Below are 13,042 nucleotides of genomic sequence, written 5' to 3' on the forward strand. Positions count from 1 at the left end.
ACCAAGCTCCAGCACTTAAATAGGTATGGTAGCTGCCATGGTGGAATTGGAAGTGATTCTCAATTAGAAATTGGGAAAAACAGTTCAGCTGAGAATGGGTGTGGCTACCAAAATCAGCCGTGCCATAAATAACCTACTTAAAAGTTATTTTAAACAGAATATGAAAAATTAACTCCTAGGAGAAAACTTCTGAGAAAAAGTGAATTGAATAAGGTCCACAGTGTTTTGCAGCAAGGTGATGTGCCATCTTAGTCTGGGGCAATAGGATGCTTATGCAGAACCCAGGTCTTATTTGCTAGTTCTACTTAGCAAACAGCAGTGTACTTGCAGGAAGCACTGCTCATGAATGTTCAGTCATCCAAAAGGCAACACGCGGGATGGCCAGTCAATAGTCAGGATGTACTGACTTCAGCTACAAGCAAGTGAGGCTTGGATCTTACAGAAGCATCAGTCTTCCTGCAGTTTTCCTTTGTGGACCTAAACATCAATATACTCTTTAGCAAACAGATAGGAATGAAAAATTGAAACTCTTAAAAGCATTTACTCTTTAAAAAGCCATTTTTCACAAAGTGCCCCCAGTGAGACGTTACATCTCAAGTATGGCTTGACTTGTGTTCTTCTTCTTATCACCGCTTTTCCAAACTATTCCTAATATATAGTAAACCGTAAGTGATAAGAATATGTAGGCTGCCATTTCTTAGCATCGAAAAGCAGTCAGACCGCCACTCAAGAACTATAAAAATAGAAAAACTTTACTGGTCAAAAACATGCGGTACCCCAAAAATTGTATCCCACCAACACCAAACCCTTCATAAAACTATGCAAAGCCAACCTTACGACCCACACTCACTCATGAAACACATACATGCAATACTGTCCAGATCGGCCGATCATATGGGTTGCACGCATATGGATGAGCTGGAGAAATAAAACGATGGATCATCGGTCAGGGATGAATCAGTTCATGAGGTTCCATATGCAATGTAGATGATGTGAGCAGCAGTATTATGCAAGGCTTCTGCTCTCAAGCACTGCAAACATGCCAGGCATATTTAGAACTGATTCAGCCCTTATGATCCATTGTTTTCTTTACCCAGCTTATGTGCAATCCACATGATAGGCCGATCTGGACAGTATTGCATGTATGTACAGTTCCCACTCTAAAAACAGCTGGACACAAGATTAAAAATGCGAGCTGCATGGTTTCTATGGTGCTCTGTTGGTTTTAGTGGTTTCTCATTCACAAACCTGCAGCAAGCATGGAATAAGAATAGACCTGATGTGTAGTGATGAAGCATAATTAACATAGGAAGTAGAAGTTGGGAAGTTATTAGGAAGGGTGTTATTAGCCTGTCACATTGTGCGCTGCACCTCCTCTCGTCCAGTCTGTCTCATTCTCTGGCCACGCCTATTCCCCATCAGCGCTTGTGTGAGGTGAGGAGGTGAGCTGGCTGATTATGTAGATGTGAGTAGAGGGTGCAGGCCACAATATGACATATAACTATGGGCCTGATGCACAGGGAGCGCAGGCAGTTTACCTTTATTAGCGCGGGGGGCACCAGCCTTTAACCTTTAGCGTCATGTTCATTACTGCAGTACTGCAGGTGTTGCTATAGTAATGTGCACTATACCAGGAGGTACCATAGCATCACGTGCATAACCATGGTAACACACGTGACGCTATGGGTTAACGACCGGTGCTCCTTCTGCTCTAGTAAAGGTCAAATGGCCATGCACACCGTGTGCATGGCAACTTTACCGGAGTTTAGCGCATCAGGCCCCATAACCATTTCTAATGTCTCTTCTTGTGCTGCTCTTAAATTTTATGGAAAACCTACAGAATCCCAGTACAAGTCAATCCCCATTTAATAAAAAATAAGTTTAAAACGCTTATGTCAAGTATACACAGCATTTGAACAAGTCAAGAACTACCTAGATAAACAAATTATTAAATAAAAACAATAATAGTAATTTTAAAGACAAAAGAGTGGCTGGGCTCTGTCTGGGAGAAGCTGCTTTTCATTAATACAGGACAAAGGTGTGAAAAAATGCCTTTTGAAAGTTAAATTACACTGTCCTCATGATACACGTGATTATCATTGTCTGCTTTTACAAATATTTCAAAGCTGATTACTGTTTAAGCAGCACAAAAAAAATAAATGCATATTTAAGTCCTTAGTGTGGATAAGAAAATATTTCATAAAAAAAACAAAACTATATTTTTCGTTAAAGCATGGTTGAATGAATGGGACAAAACCCATGTATCTTCAGCGTCCAATCATTTCTGTGCAGTACATTACACCTGCATGCTGTGCTGACTGCACTGCACTGTACACTATTCCACATCCCCCAGGGATCTTCTGTGAGATGTTAATTGCTGTCACCCCAACACTGGACCATCATTTCAATTTCTGACAGTTCGATTTTTCCCCCTTTGTGTTGTGAGCCTCATGCTGTAATCTTCTTCTCACCTCCTATAGCCGCAGTTTTTTCTTTCTCTTTTACAATTGGTGATGTGTGTGACATGATTGCAGCATTATCTCCCTGAAGCAGCCAGCCTGCTCTCTCATCTTATCAGTGCTCTGATTTCTTTCTATAGGGGACATTGGGGGACAGATGGGCCTGTTCATTGGAGCGAGTATCCTAACGGTTCTGGAGATTTTTGACTATGCCTATGAGGTAAGATTGCTGCGTTCTCTGAAGCTCTGACTACCCGCAGTCCTTCGTCTCCGTCCTTGCATATTGTTCCTATGGCAATACAAGTATTTATGCTGATGTTTTTTTCTAGGTATTGAGATACAAGCTATGCGGAGGTGCAAAATGTGGGAAAGACTCAAAACGCAACAACAACGACAAAGGGGTGACATTAAGTATGGACGACGTGAAACGTCATGTAAGTCATTTTGCTCAAGTTGACTGAAATGTGAAAATGCTAAAAGAAAAACAACAACAAAAAACAATCACATGCTTTCAAAGCAATTAAAATAAATATGTGATCCTCAGAATGAAAAGTGCAGGTTTACCTATATTTATGTGTGGTTATAGTTTTTGAAAATAAAGCTGTGATGATCAATACAATATGCTTTACTTGCATTGTCGATTTTTAGCTCTGTTTTAAAATACTGTCAAGTGATTCACACTATTTAAGGCTGGTACACACATTCAATTTTTATTTGCCAATGACGGGCCAATTTTACCAGCTCCATATAGTATGAGGACCAACAGATTTTGGATACTATGAACAGATTGGGCCGGTAAGCTCTCATACGTAGAGTAAATTTCAGTTCTGGCTTCTCACAGTCAATTTGAACTTATAGATTGCTTATGGGCAGCAGAGCAATCAAACATAAACATGAAAGGATTACTAGCTCCCAACAACCCACATTATAGCAGTAGCTGAGCATTACCGTATTTTTTCGGACTATAAGACGCTCCTGACTATAAGACGCACCTCGGTTTCAAGGACAAAACCAGGGGAAAAAGTATATACTAAACCTGGTGCATTCATGGGAAAGGGGCATCTTGTGGATTATGCCCCCTTTGTACCTCATTCCCCCCTTGTACATCATGGGCTTGATTCACTAACCGGCGCTAAGCCGCTTAGTGTGCCCTAAGACTTAGTGTGCGCAAACCACGGCATTAGGTGGTTTGCGCCCACACATTGGATACAGCACTGCACGTGCAGCACGCATCGCGGGTAATAGTGCGCGGTGTGACGATAACGTCGCACCCGCTGGCCCTTAAACGACGAAAATGGCGCATTGGTTGTCCGTTAAGCAGCGCTTTGATGCGCCGCTTCGGGGGCACACGATGCACCATTATCGTTGCACCAGGTGCGATGTTTAAGGGCCCACTTTTGGGGGAGAAAAAGTGAGTTTTATAGTTCTATAGTTCCAAAAATACAGTATACATTAACTGCTTGCGGTGGCGATACAGGTTGTCTCCACTGCCTCTTCAGTTTACAAGTGCCATGCAGCCAGCCAGCCAATCACCAGGTGGCTTCCGTTCCTTTTACATGATGTGGGACCAAAGTCACATAGTTATTGGCTGGCTGCATAGCACTTGCAAACTGAAGAGGAAGTGAAGAGGGACCTGTATTGGTACTGGGAGCAGGTGATGTAAAATGCTCTGCTCTGCTGCCACTCTGCATTATGTACAGGACCAGGCCACCTTAGCTCCCACCCTGGTCCTGTGATGGCAGATAGGGGGCAATGTAGTTATACACCTGATTAGGATTAATTGAATAGGATATTCTGCCACTTAACTTTCAAATAATTAGTAAGTCTGATTCAATTAAGTTTTCTCACAAAAGATGTTTTTACAACCCCCTCAACCAGCTCATCCTATCTGGACGACTATAAAAAAAAAATTATTAACACCTTATTATCCTCCCCCCCTTGTAGCTACTAAATATACACGGGTTTTAAAAAGGTGACATTTAAAAAAAAATACATATTATTATTATTATTTAGTATTTATATAGCGCCGACATATTACGCAGCGCTGTACAGTATATACATATCTTGTCACTAACTGTCCCTCAAAGGAGCTCACAATCTAATCCCTACCATTGCCATATGTCTATATTATGTAGTGTAAGTACTGTAGTCTAGGGCCAATTTTTAGAGGGAGCCAATTAACTTATCTGTATGTTTTTGGATTGTTGGAGGAAACCGGAGTGCCCGGAGGAAACCCACGCAGACACGGAGAGAACATACAAACTCTTTGCAGATAGTGCCCTGGCTGGGATTCGAACCAGGGACCCAGCGCTGCAAAGCGAGAGAGCTAACCACTACGCCACCGTGCTGCCCTGCTGCCCTACATAAATAGCTACCTTAGGGTTTGAGCTTTATTAATATGTATGTATGCAAATAAGGGCTTGTAATTAATGATAGGGTACAAGAACCACAGAGTGGCGAGAAAAACAAGATATAGATCATTTAGGTGTGATAAGTAGTGATAAAGTTATTGGCAAATGAATGGGAGGAGCACTGACGGGAAAATTGCTTCCATCCTCAACCACTCGACCACCAGAGCAATTTTCACCTTTCAGCACTCCTTCCATTCATTCGTCTATAACTTTATCATTACTTGTCGCAATGAAATGAACTATATCTTGTTTTTTCCACCACCAATTAGGCTTTCTTTGGGTGGTACATTTTGCTAAGAGCTACTTTACTGTAAATGCATTTTAACAGGAAGAATAAGAAACGGAAAAAAATCATTATTTCTCAGTTTTCGGACATTATAGTTTTAAAATAATACATGCCTCCATAATTAAAACCCACATATTGTATTTGCCCATTTGTCCCGGTTATTACACCGTTTATATTATGACCCTATCACAATGTGCATTTTTTTTCAGTTATGCGTCCATCCCTAATTACAAGCCCATAGTTTATAAAGTAAAAGTGTTATACCCTCCTGACATAAATATTTAAAGAGTTCAGACCCTAAGGTAACTATTTATGTATTTTTTTTTTCTTTTTATGACAAAAAAAAATTGGAGTGTGGGAGGTAATGAGTTAATTTATAATGTAAAACTAGGTATTTATTTATGAAAAATGTTTTTGGATGTAGTTTTACTATTTGGCCACAAGATGGCCACAGTAATTTTTTGTTCATGCGACCTGTAAGCGTCGGAAGTACGCTTACAGGACGTTCAATGAGGCTGGGAAAATCACAATGATTGCGCTGCTTCTCATAGAAGCAGCCGATCATTGCTGGGGGCTTAGATCAACGAACGGGAAAGTTCTTTCCTGTTCATTGATCTCCGGGCGAGCGGGCAGCGGCGTGCACGAGCGAGCAGGAGCACGGACAGCGGCGGTAGCGGCGGGGCAGCACGTGTTTCTACGCCCCTGGTGGGCAAGTGGTTAAAGGACTACTATCGCAAAACATTTAGTTTTCAACACCCCCACAGTAGTTACACCAAGCATACAGAAGATTCCCTGTGTCATTTATTTTAATTTCTAGTATGGTCCTTTAAACATTCAAATGTCACTGTATACTATAAACGTCAGTGCTTACACTTGCGCTGACGGACTTCTGTAACTGTAATGTCTTTATAGGGGTGGCCTGGTCAGGTGTTGCAAACAGATGATATAGCCTTTTTTAACGTGTCCCCCAACTGCCATATCCCAGAGAAAGCTCACTCTGCCTAACCACTATTCCTCCTGCGACCATACTACAGAAAGGTCCCCGCACTCTCCCTGTGCCCTGCAGGCATTCGGGAGGCAGCTCTCAGTGCGACACTGCTGTGTGATAACAAGCTGGAGCTGCTCTCCCCATCCATTGAATCGCCGGTTCTCTGCAATGATTCATATGAATCATTGTCGGTTCTCTGTCTGCTTGCAATGATTCATATGAATCATTGCCGGTTCTCTTCCTGCTAGCAATGATTCATATGAATCGTTGCCGTTTTTTTGCCTGCTTGCAATGATTCGTATGAATCATTGCAAGCGGCAGAGAATTGGCAATGATTCATATGAATCAGGCAGAGAACCAGCAATGATTCATATGAATCAGGCAGAGAACCGGCAATGATTCATATGAATCAGGCAGAGAACCGGCAATGATTCATATGAATCATTGCAGAAAATCGGCGATTCAATGAACGGGGAGAGCAGCTCCAGCTTGTTATTACACAGCAGTGTCGCACTGAGAGCTGCCCCCGGAATGCCTGCAGGGCACAGGGAGAGTGTGCGGGGACCTTTCTGTAGTATGGTCGCAGGAGGAATAGCGGTTAGGCAGGGTAAGCTTTCTCTGGGATATGGCAGTTGGGGGACACGTTAAAAAAAGGCTATACCATCTGTTTGCAACACCTGACCAGGCCACCCCTATAAAGGCATTACAGTTACAGAAGTCCGTCAGCGCAAGTGTAAGCACTGACGTATATAGCAAACAGTGACATTTGAATGTTTCAAGGACTTCAAGGACCATACTAGAAATTAAAATAAATGACACAGGGAATCTTCTGTATGTTTGGTGTAACTACTGTGGGGGTGCTGAAAATTAAATGTTTCGCGATAGTGGTACTTTAAGGTGAAAACCACCCGCAGGCTGAAGTGGTCAATAAAATACCTGCTTTTTAGTGCTTTTTCTCTTGCTAGATTCTAAAAAGGTATTTTGTAGATAACATGAGAACATTTTCCCTGGGAAAAAAACACTCAGAAGAAATGTTTTTTTCTGAATCCAGTTCATGGAGTCCACATCTTGCATTCATAACAGGTAAATGAGCCTAAAACAGCTGAAGGTCAGACGGTAAAAAATGGATTATGTTGTTAGCCTGTATCTCGGATACACAGTAACACATAATTCTGGGTGCACAGTTGGTTTGTGCAATAAGAACAGCTAGTTTGCATGGTGAAAAGTTTGGGGAAAATTCTGTTATTTTGAAAGTGTTTTTTGTACCTGAAGCAAGACTGATTTCCCATTACAGTTTCTAAACGTTTCCTGAGCAATTGCCACTTATAATGAATAAACTGTTCTCATTGCAGGCTCCGTGTGAGGGCGTGAGGGGACACCCAGCAGGTATGAGCTACACAGCTAACATTCTCCCCCACCATGCGGTACGTGGAGCATTTGAAGACTTCACATGCTGAGACCACATACTGAAACAGCTGAGAGAGCAAAATCATCTTCTGAAAGTAACAAGAATGAATGAGAAGCGGAGATGAGAGCACAAGAGTCTGGGCAAAAATCTACATAACAAAAATGATCATCCTCCCAATTCAAAGTCAAAAATACTGTAAAAAAGAAGTGCAATATGCTGTATGAGAAATGTGTGTGAGAGAAAGCATGAGAGGGAGAAAATGTGCTCCCAGCTAAAGACTGCATAAAGGGCTGGTTTGCCCTATATTGCCATCAGGTTTAATTTTTATGAAGGGATGAATGGTAAACTGAGCAATACTCAAACCTTAAATACAGTATATCAGGATTAATTTAGCAATAGTCAAGCATATAAAAGTTCAAAAAGATCCTTTTTTTCCTAAGTTGGTGTTCCTTTAGAAATGGTACAAAATACTGTCTCCTCAACTTCATATCCTCATCTCACCCTCCAAGAAGTGAGACTGTCCGCTTCTGATTAACGTCCATATGACAAATAAACTAGAAGTTTATTGAACGGTATGCTTATGAATGCAACCTTGAACACGAGTTCAGTTACGTTTTCAACGGGGAAAAGCCAAATGTGGTGAACATATTATTTTTCTAAATAAAAAAAAACCAACCAACTACAATACTGTTATGACCTAGCAAAAGACCTGACTTACTATTGTACTAGTTGGGAGACATAAAGGCAAAACATAGTAATTGCAATGCATCTAAAACCTGGTGGGCAATCTAATCTAGAGGAGATAGGGTTGCAGAAGTAATGTATGGAGGGTACCTAGGTAAGTTATGGAGAAACTCTGGATTTTGTATGTCAGTGTGCTGAAAGGAACCTACAAACCATCTGCAAAGTACAGTTTTAAGATAGTAACACTATACTTACAGGAGAAGTAAAGTATGTAAGAAGAGAAGGAAGCCTTGGGGCAGCTTAAAGAGAACCTGTACTGAGTAAAAAAATTTAAAATAAACACATGAGGTAACTTCAAATGAACATTACATAGTTACCTTGCCATCAGTTCCTCTCAGAAGCTCACCATTTTCTTCTTACAGTGATCCCTTCCAGTTCTGACAACATTTTGTCAGAACTGAAATATATTAGTTGCTGCCAGTTATATATCAGTTGCTGTCAGTTACAGCTGAGAGGAGAACTGATGTGTCCATGTTTCCCTATGGCTCAAGTGGGCGATGTTACAGTTTAACAGTGTGCTGACCAGGAAGCTGTTATGGGGTAATAGCCATTTTCAAAATGGAGGACGGAGAATTCTTTTGATCACAGTGGACAAACAGGACGCAGGAGAGGAAAAATAGATTGAGGAGTAGACTGCACGGGAGGCAAGTATGACTTGTGTATGTTTATTTTGACTTTTAATTTTCAGTATAGGTTTTCTTTAAATATTGAATAAATATGCTTGTTCAAGAGCTAGCCACTTCTAGGAAAGTGTTGTAGGCATCCACATGCAAAATCTTATGATCATAGACATATCCAAGATAAGGTGAGGATGGACTTGTGTGAAGAAGCATTTCCTTCCTGTATGTGCTGTTCTTCTCAGTATATGGGAAACATTTGTACGACTATTGCCATCTACTGACCATAGCTGGAATCCGGAGATCCGTGCTGGCTGTAAGCTTCTTTTGCTCCTAAATACATTTACACACATCTGTATTCGTATGATATCCCATTTGCCTCGAAAAGTCTCCTCACGATTAATAATTAATAATAATCAGATTGTACTTTCTGACGGCAGATATCTTCCCACAGGCCTCATTCTCCCTCTCTGTCTTCAGTAGTATGCGGCCTCAGAATCTACGGCCTGGATGTTTTCTGTCCAAGCGTTGCCCAATGATCACCACATAGCGCACACAAATTATGATCTGTTTCATGATTACTGTTATCATTGCAGTGGTATGGCTGCCTCTTATACAAGCCATGTGCAGTCTCTGTACTCTTCTGTGATATATCAGATTTTTGCCCTCTCTCGTATTGCTCTCAATTTCCTGATAAGGTGAAGCATATATTTTTCTATAATGCTCCTGACCTGAGAAGTTCACTTTCCACAGAATTCTTGCATCAATGTTAGTTTTCTGGAAACGTGAGCTATCAGCTCAGGGAGTCTCTAGATCATCAAACATAACAGGTTGAATGACTGAAGTACAGGGTTTCTGTGGAGTCCTGAGAAATCATCCCAGTTCTCCACATGAAAACATTAGATGACTGCTGTGCACGGTGGCCTTTGAGCTTGACCTTGGGGTGCTACAAAGACATATAATTTCGGTACTTTAAAAGGACTCTTGAACGTTTGGAGAGAACATAACCTTCTATATGTTTACTATCCATGGTCACATTGATTGTACTATGAGAAGTCAGTGTGCACTCACATGGACTCTGGACATTACTGAACCCAGAAAGATGAACTTTGACTTTTTGAAGGACTGATCACTGTGACCATAATGTGAAGAGGCACTGACCACGCTGAAGATCTTCAACTGCTGGAGCTCAGTGGACTCAGAAATGATTATCCAGACGCCTGGGACTTCTCTTGTGACCAGGAATCTTCAGTTTGCCTTTATTTCTATCATTGTCATTGCTGTTACCTCCTCACCCCATAGAAAATGAGAAACCAAACAGTCCTGACTGATACACACAGGTGTACACATGCAATCATAATACATACTTTTATATTTCTGATAAATATTTATATATTCACATATCAGTGGGTGAGAATAACACTGGCTTAGTGTGAAATATAGGAATCTGTGTCTTACTGTTGACCCACCAGTCCTATTAAGGCAGCTGGAAAGCTACAGACCTCATTTTACCTGGTTTATATCATCATTAAAAATAGCCGGATTGAAACTGAGACATCTGTATGAGCGTTGTGTCTTATGCCGATAGACAAAATTTAGTAGGTAAGAGAATTTAGTTGGGAATCCTTCTGAAAGATTTATACATATTCGAGGTGTGGTGCATTTTCCCTTTCATGCATTCATGTTTCCTTCACTTGCCAGAGTTGTAACTATAACGTTATTTTTAGTTATTGTCATTAAGTTCTTTAAACCTAGCTTCCATGTTTACTGATTCTAGAACTATTGGCTAATTTCCAGCATGCAGACCACAAGCCTAGGTTAAAACTATAGCAGAAGATGGGCATTATTTTGTCCATTTTACTGCATTGAAAAATTGATAGTAAATGGATCCTATTTTATAAATAGGATCTGTTCACATTTGCGGGACAGAACTGAACAAATTGTGTAAAGGAACACACTTTTATGCAGTGTGCAAATTTGCAAAGCGGATGCATTCCCCATAGCCCCATCTATATCTATACACATCTGCCCCAGCTCCAACTGAACCTCAAATTGATCATCAGAGTGGACACTACACTATCCGCCTCTGCTGGCCGTTGGAGTTCAGCTCAAGTGGGAACAAAACCTAACATGAGAACTTGTAAAATGAAACACGTTATCATTGTGGTGGTTATAGTAAAAGAGGGGAGACAAGCAGTCATTATCAATGTAAACTAATCAAGCATGGCTTGCATTTTCCCTTTACATACCCCAAGAGGACACATGGCTTCAAGATAAACAGACTAAATAAGGGAAACCCAAAATGGGGACAATGGAATATGCCTTTACCAACTTCCTTTTAAAGAAAACCATTTGTTATGAGTCTGTGACTGTCATGGTATCATAGGTAGAAGGCATTTAATACTGCTTATACTATATATAAGCCGACCCGTGTATAAGCCGAGATACCCATTTTTCCCTCAGAAACCAGGAGAAAGTGATTGGCTCGCATATAAGCCCCCTCCCAAGTATAGCCAATACAGCTGTGTTTCAAGACGCCACTAGATGGTGTCATAGATATGAGACACAGTGATTGCCATGCAGAAAGAATTCCTGATCATTGCACCACTGACACATTGCTTGCATGCTCCGCTCCACAAGCCAGGGGATGCAGGTAGTCTTCAGCAGCGCACTCTGCACACCCTATTGCAGGGGAAGGGGGGAACTGACACAGCAGGGAGCCAGCTGGCAGGAGCAGGATCACTAGTGCATGATCCTTACACTCCTCTGCCAGTAACAAAACCTGCTCCACCATTTGATCTGCTCCACTGACTCGCATATAAGCCGAGGGGGTAACTTTTCAGGACATGTTTTGTGCTGACACATTAGGCTTATATGCGAGTATATAAGGTATTCTGAAAGGCACTGATCCAGAACAAGGATGGAGAGGAGATGTGCTTACTCCAATGAGTAGTGTGTAGCTCAGATGCTGAAAAAAGCCAGAAGATAAGCGTGACTGCCAGGCAGTTAACAAGATGGCAGCCTTCATATAGCTCTTAGTTTGAGTTTTATTTAAAGTGGAGCAAAGAACAGTGGATAACACACAGCCATTATGTATCAAACCATGTTTTCCCTAAAGCTGACTTGAGTAAACTGAAAATGTAGAGCCTTGTATGGGGAGAGCTTTGTACATTGTGAATGATCAATTTCAGCTGTAAAATACATTAGCATGGATGCCTACTAGTAAAATACCCGCTGTGGCCAGTATTGGGGAAGCATAAGCCGTAGCCATGGGTGGCAGAGGCAGGGATGGAAATATATATTCTGTAAGCTGGCATTAAATGTTGTTTTATTTCAGGTAGGTAGTGTGCCATAACCTATTTTATACTGAAAACCAAATAAAAACCAAGATCTTTTGCCCGAGGGTTGGTACTGATATTGTGGCCTATGGGGTTGCATTAGGGAATTCCAACCCTATTTACATGAAGGATAGACTTTTGTATAACAGATATAAAGAACTATGAAGTCACAGAAGATTTATGTTGATGAAAAGTTAGATACCAAAAGTATCCTGGTGCCAGTTGGTCCTTTCTGAAGTACTGTTCAGACACCAAAGAAGACAGTTGAGCTTGTTATAGCTACTGTCTCCAGAGTCGCAATCTATACAGCCTAGCCTGTGTGTTTTATCAAACAAAGAGCCACTGGTTCCATTTCTGTTATTCTTCTATGTATGTTTATGTGCATAGTGCCTCTTTTATAGCAAGGTACAATTTTCCATAATGAATACGATCAGGATAAGGACATTTGGTTCACCTCATATATGTGGAGGCTGACCTTCTTTTAGACTTATCTGGTAAAATATAAGTTCCAATTTGGCACTTTACCTAATGATGCTATGCTCATGAAGTGTGTTGTTTGGCACTTTCAATAAAATCCCTTCAGTTAGCTTGTTTCTTTATTGCTTAGTAGAAAAGTTATTATATTAACCCTCTTTGTAATGTTCTTTTTTTAACTCCCTGTTGGTCAGCTCCTGTCTAATTATCAGCTATGTAGCACACCACCACTCCTAATAGTTTTTACTATTCTTTGGAGTGCAACCACCTCCCCGTAATCTTTCCACCAGTCTATACGGTGGCCTTAGGGGTGACCC

The 13,042-nt window shown here is 41.1% G+C and overlaps 1 protein-coding gene across 2 annotated transcripts in view; it reads left to right on the forward strand.

Annotated features, from left to right (window-relative positions):
* ASIC1 (acid sensing ion channel subunit 1) overlaps window positions 1–12,837 on the forward strand; it is a 387,423-nt gene extending 374,586 nt beyond the window's left edge. For both annotated transcript variants that reach the window (XM_068267255.1, XM_068267256.1), the window contains exons 10-12: window positions 2,600–2,679; window positions 2,789–2,893; window positions 7,497–12,837. In XM_068267255.1, the coding sequence (XP_068123356.1) occupies window positions 2,600–2,679; window positions 2,789–2,893; window positions 7,497–7,601 (290 nt within the window). In that variant the 3' untranslated portion in view covers window positions 7,602–12,837. The remainder of the gene's footprint in view (window positions 1–2,599; window positions 2,680–2,788; window positions 2,894–7,496) is intronic.
* Window positions 12,838–13,042: the final 205 nt, after the last annotated feature.

This window comes from Hyperolius riggenbachi, chromosome 2, assembly GCF_040937935.1.
Source record: "Hyperolius riggenbachi isolate aHypRig1 chromosome 2, aHypRig1.pri, whole genome shotgun sequence".
Taxonomy (NCBI): domain Eukaryota; kingdom Metazoa; phylum Chordata; class Amphibia; order Anura; family Hyperoliidae; genus Hyperolius; species Hyperolius riggenbachi.